The sequence below is a fragment of the Podarcis liolepis genome (genome assembly GCF_965112155.1).
Source record: "Podarcis liolepis genome assembly, chromosome: 5".
NCBI lineage: Eukaryota > Metazoa > Chordata > Lepidosauria > Squamata > Lacertidae > Podarcis > Podarcis liolepis.
In genome coordinates, this window is record NC_139556.1 from 34,772,562 (window position 1) to 34,777,520 (window position 4,959).

Here is a 4,959-nt window from a genome sequence, read left to right on the forward strand (position 1 = left end):
ATCATGTTAGCTAGGGATGATGGGAGTTGTAGTCCCCAAAAAACATATGGAGGGCCGAGTTTGGGGGTGCCTGATCTAAACGGTAAATAACAAACAGACTTCTGTTTGCAAAATGTGACTTGACCACCACCCTGTTGCACCTCACAAACCAAAGGTTTTGGGATCCTCTAGATCTGGGGGCCTATGAGGGGGCTGGCAGGAGGAGGAAAGGAAGTTAAATCCAATTACATAAGCAGAAGTCCACTCACACTACAATGGCTTCCACCCATTATGCTAACTTTTAAGTCTTCCTGACATCGTCAGGAAGCAGCTGTTGCTGTCAACTGGAGGTCTTTCTTTCTTTCTTCTTTTATATTCTCATTGAAAATAATCTACAGAATAGCCCTGTGGAAATCTATTTTTCTCCGAGATGTAGGAGAAAATTTTCTCCTAGATGTTGAATTTTTGGCCTCATACAAATGCTTATTTAAGAAAACACTGAACAGCAGTGGATACAGATGCAGGACCCAAAAGCTGAAAATTGAGGCAAAGTGATATTGACTTCTATTCTCAATAGCAGTGACTGTAATATGTTGGAAAATGGGATATTTTTAGCTCAGTAAGAAAACACTGCAACTATTTTTCAGCTAACCAGAAATATAATTTCAAAAGATGTCACAAACCTCTGTGTTATCCCACTCTCACCATCATCGGATTTGTTAAGGTGGAAAAAAAAATTCATTGTATGATGCAGAATTTTAAAGCGCCTTAAATTTAATTTACAGTATGTTACTGATTTGATAAACACTGTGGTTTGTCAAAGAAAGAACTATAGCTAAGGCTAATAACTGCGAGTAATTTGCTGAAAGGGTGTTCAAGATGCAGGCCACTGGAAAAAATGAGGCAAATATATTATAAACTGATTGTTTATAGCAAACCAAAATATACAGCCTGAAATGTGTGTCTGTACATGTGCAGTGTTGCACAGTGACATTTGCACACTCATAGTGCAATACACACATAGACATTTCAGATAGTTGTGAATGCACATGTACACTCTGCTTCCTGCTGCTTAACCAATTCCTTATCTATAAGAGGACCTTTCCTCTTACTCCATAACTGATAAACTTACTCAGGAATCTTCAGTGAAGTACCTTGTTGGAAGCTTTTTGAAAGTCCAACAACACTATGTCAAATGGATCTCACCAATCTATATGCTTGTTGACACTCTCAAATGACTCTAAAAGGTGAGATTTCTGTCTCTGTTCAGCAAGGCTTATTATTCTATATGCCAAATTATTTTTTCTTTGACAATACTTGCCACCAGTGGCTTGTAATTTTTAGGATCCCCCTCCCCCACCAGATTCCTTTAAAAAAATTGGTGTTACATTGGCAGCTTTCCAGATGTGGAGGCTAGTCTAAGGGATAGAAGATCTACAACTTCACGGCATAGCTGTCAACTTTTCCCTTTTCTTGTGAGGAATCCTATTCAGAATAAGGGAATTTCCCTTAAAAAGGGGGAAAGTTGACATCTATGCTTCACAGTGTTAGAAGATCTACAACTTCACATTTGAGTTCCTTGAGAACTCTCAGGTGAATGCCATCCAGACCCAGCAATTTGTCATTTTTATTTTTTCTATTAGGTCTGGAATTTAATCTTGTTACCACTACCTGCCTCAGACACTCCTTGTCCTAAGGGTTATCCTCTAAAGAACACAACATGGAACACAAGGAAAAGGGATTGGGAAGCAAGATGCAAAAAGTATGATAGCAGCTGGTTCAGTTGCCTAGGTGAATGGGAATATATCCATTCTGGATCCAAGTGTACACATTATAAGGATCAGGTGTGCATTGCATCAATTCTTCTGACCTAGCATGATATTTACCACCTTGTTCCCCTTTTCTTTTTCCTTTTCTGCTGTTTCTCTTCTCCTTATGTTTTCTGCTCATGAATTCATGCCTAAGCTTCTTATTCTGCCCACCCACCCTTCAGGGCAGGATGGCTCCTCAGAAACCCATCTGGTGCTTCCGTTAAAGTGACTACAACAGTAGTTTCAAATGCAAGCCAACTTCGGCACAAAAACAAGTGTTGCCTCTTGACAATAGAGCTTTAACTCCCACTCCATAACAGAATGTGAAATATTTAGCAATTCAACACAACTTACTAATGTTGGCATTTTTCAGCAGTGTGCTGAATTCCACTCCAAACTGTGAGTTAAGACTGTGATATCAATGGTGACAATTGACTTTTGGTAAAAGTCTGACTAATTGCATACACTTCCAGAAAAGCAGAGGCAAGCGCTTGCTTTCAAAGTTAAAGGAACAAATAATCACAGGCATAGAGAGCTCTGTGTTTCCTATGAATATAACAGAGTAGCAAGAGATGAAGTCCCCTTGTACGAAGACATATCATCACCATAAACTTTGTTGCACTAGCCAAAGGCCATGGCATCATGCACAAAGGGAACAAAAAAAAGCAACAATTGTATTGTATTGTATTGTATTGTATTGTATTGTATTGTATTGTATTGTATTGTTGTTGTTGTTTTTTGTAGTGTTGTGTTTAAATTGTTGGAAAAGTAATAAATATTATTTTCAAAAAAAAACAAAACACAAAAACAAAAATAACCATAAAACATGACATATCAATAGTCCCCCAGGCCTAGTATGGCCAGCTCCACAAATGGGGAATCTGTGGCCCTCAAAACTGTTGCATTACAACTCCAATCATTCCATGGTGGCTGGAGCTGATGGGAGTCCAACAACATCTGGAGCCCCATAGATTCCCCATCCCTAGTCTGCATTGACTTGTGCAGCAAGTCACGGGCAGCCCTGCTATCCAGCTCTGTTAACTGGAGAGACCATGATCTGAAAATATAACCATAAATATGCAAAGCCCATATATTATTCCGGAGCTACAGCCCCCATATAATTGTATTCCTGATGCTTACCCTCACATCTCTACATTACTCTAAGTATAATATTGTCCTCTAATCCATATATTTCATACATTCTCTCACCGGTATTAAACAAACAGGTTAAGAATTTTGAGACCCACTCTCTATCATCTTGAGTGTCTGTTTCTTTATTATACTGAGTCCATACAGACAGCATGGGTGTTGGCATTTTCTTGAGAATCATGGTCCATATTCAGTACTTCTGTCCAAGTCCTAATGCCAAGATCAGTTTCATATCATAGTCTCATGAAATGGAACTCTGTGGATTCTTAGCATACCTGCATAGAAATCCTCTTCCTCTTCATGCTGGTGTGGCTGTTCTCGAATATGTCTTTTCCTGTAAACACGTCCTCCAATTCTTATCAGCGGTGGCCGCAGAACTTCCATTGTGTTTTCCCTTTGCTGAAAGACTAAGTGGAATTCAACAGGACTTACTTCTGAGTAGATGTTGTTAGAACTGTACACTAGTTGTTGTTTTGTTGTTGTTTAGTCGTTTAGTCGTGCCCGACTCTTCGTGACCCCATGGACCAGAGCACACCTGGCACTCCTGTCCTCTACTGCCTCCCGCATGTACACTAGTACAACAGCACAATTCTATACATGTTTACTTGAGAGTAAATCCAACTGTGTCCAATGGGACTTACTCCCGTGTTAACATGTTAAGGACTGCAGCCTTCACTATGATATCTAAACAGAACCTCCCATTAAACAAGGCAAGGCAAACTTGCAAATATTATGTGCTGGAAAGGGGGGAAAAAGGGCCATACTCTACTTTTAAGATTCCACAAACATTTGATTGGCAACTGTGCTGGAAACAGAATGTTGGAATAGAATGTTGGAATAGTAAATAGTAAATTTATGGAGAGAAAGAAGTCTTACACTATATATATGAGCTGGTTCTTCACACAGGGAAAAGGGCAAGTTACACAAAGGCTTATGCAAATATGTTCTCTGTCCCATCCATTTTGACAGGGGGAAAACCTCCAGATGTTGTTAGACTACAACTCCCATTATGCCTGACCACTGGCCATGCTGGCTGCGGTTGATGGGATTTAGAACTCCAACAACATTTGGAGGACCACAGGTTCCACATTCCTTTTTCGTTGTGCTCCATTTACTTGTGGATGTGGATTTCAGGTATGTTCATACAAAGATCGGGCACTTATACATAACCCTGCACAGATCTTTGGTGGTTCTTTTCATGGCTGAGATGCAAAAACTTGCACTGCTCTCAGGACGTCCTGTCTACACAGGGGGAAAGGAGCACTGTTCTGAACGATTCTAAACGAATCAACTGGACAGTGTTTCCTGATCTTGCATTCCTCACTTCTGTGCCAAGTGACGGTGCAATTTGCCACCATTCTGTCATACTATGTGCAAATGTCTTGGGGAGATTTGTTTAAAATATTTTAAGGCACCCACCACCACGTGATATAGGTGCAAGGAACATTGATATAAATCAAATACAATTATAAACCCATATATACATAAATTAAGAAGGGCAGCAGTACCAAGAATAAAAATCTGGCCAGATGATCCATCCCCCGTATTTAGTGAGGCGTTGTAGTACACACACTCTCTCTCTATATATATATTAGCAGGTCGGAAAACGTTATCACTTTTGCTAGGCAGTGTTGCCTTTTTTTTTTCCTTGCAGAGCTCTTGCTGTGACGTGGCAGACCCAAATGCAACTGGTCGAGCTTTTCCCCCATCAAGGAATCCTGACAAAGCGGGAGGCTTTACCGGTTGAGTTTCAGCCTCTTGGGCATAAGTGGCAGATGCTGAAATGGGTTAAGGTCTCGAATACTAGTTTTTTTTGTTTTTTTGTTTTTTTAACCTACATCTCAATGCTAAACACCAAACTTTTTTTTTTAAAAAAAGTTGGCACCAAATAATATCTCCGTATTTCCCTCCCCTTTAATTTCATAAACTTCGGGGGGGGGGACGGGACTGCGGCCTGCCTTCGAGGCTTCAGCGCTCTCCCTAGTCCTTCTCCTGTTGCCATGGCACCCAACGGCCAGAG

The 4,959-nt window shown here is 40.4% G+C and overlaps 1 protein-coding gene across 2 annotated transcripts in view; it reads right to left on the reverse strand.

Annotated features, from left to right (window-relative positions):
* Positions 1 to 4,959, reverse strand: part of ASCC1 (activating signal cointegrator 1 complex subunit 1) — a 49,467-nt gene that overhangs the window by 44,164 nt on the left and 344 nt on the right. Inside the window, exons 1-2 of one of the 2 annotated variants that reach the window (XM_083503218.1) lie at positions 4,448 to 4,951; positions 3,215 to 3,346 (exon numbers count right to left, since the gene is read on the reverse strand). In XM_083503218.1, coding sequence (XP_083359344.1) covers positions 3,215 to 3,323 — 109 coding nt within the window. In that variant the 5' untranslated portion in view covers positions 3,324 to 3,346; positions 4,448 to 4,951. Of the gene's footprint in view, positions 1 to 3,214; positions 3,347 to 4,447; positions 4,952 to 4,959 lie in introns of those variants that run through there. The other variant, XM_083503217.1, reaches the window with a different exon arrangement.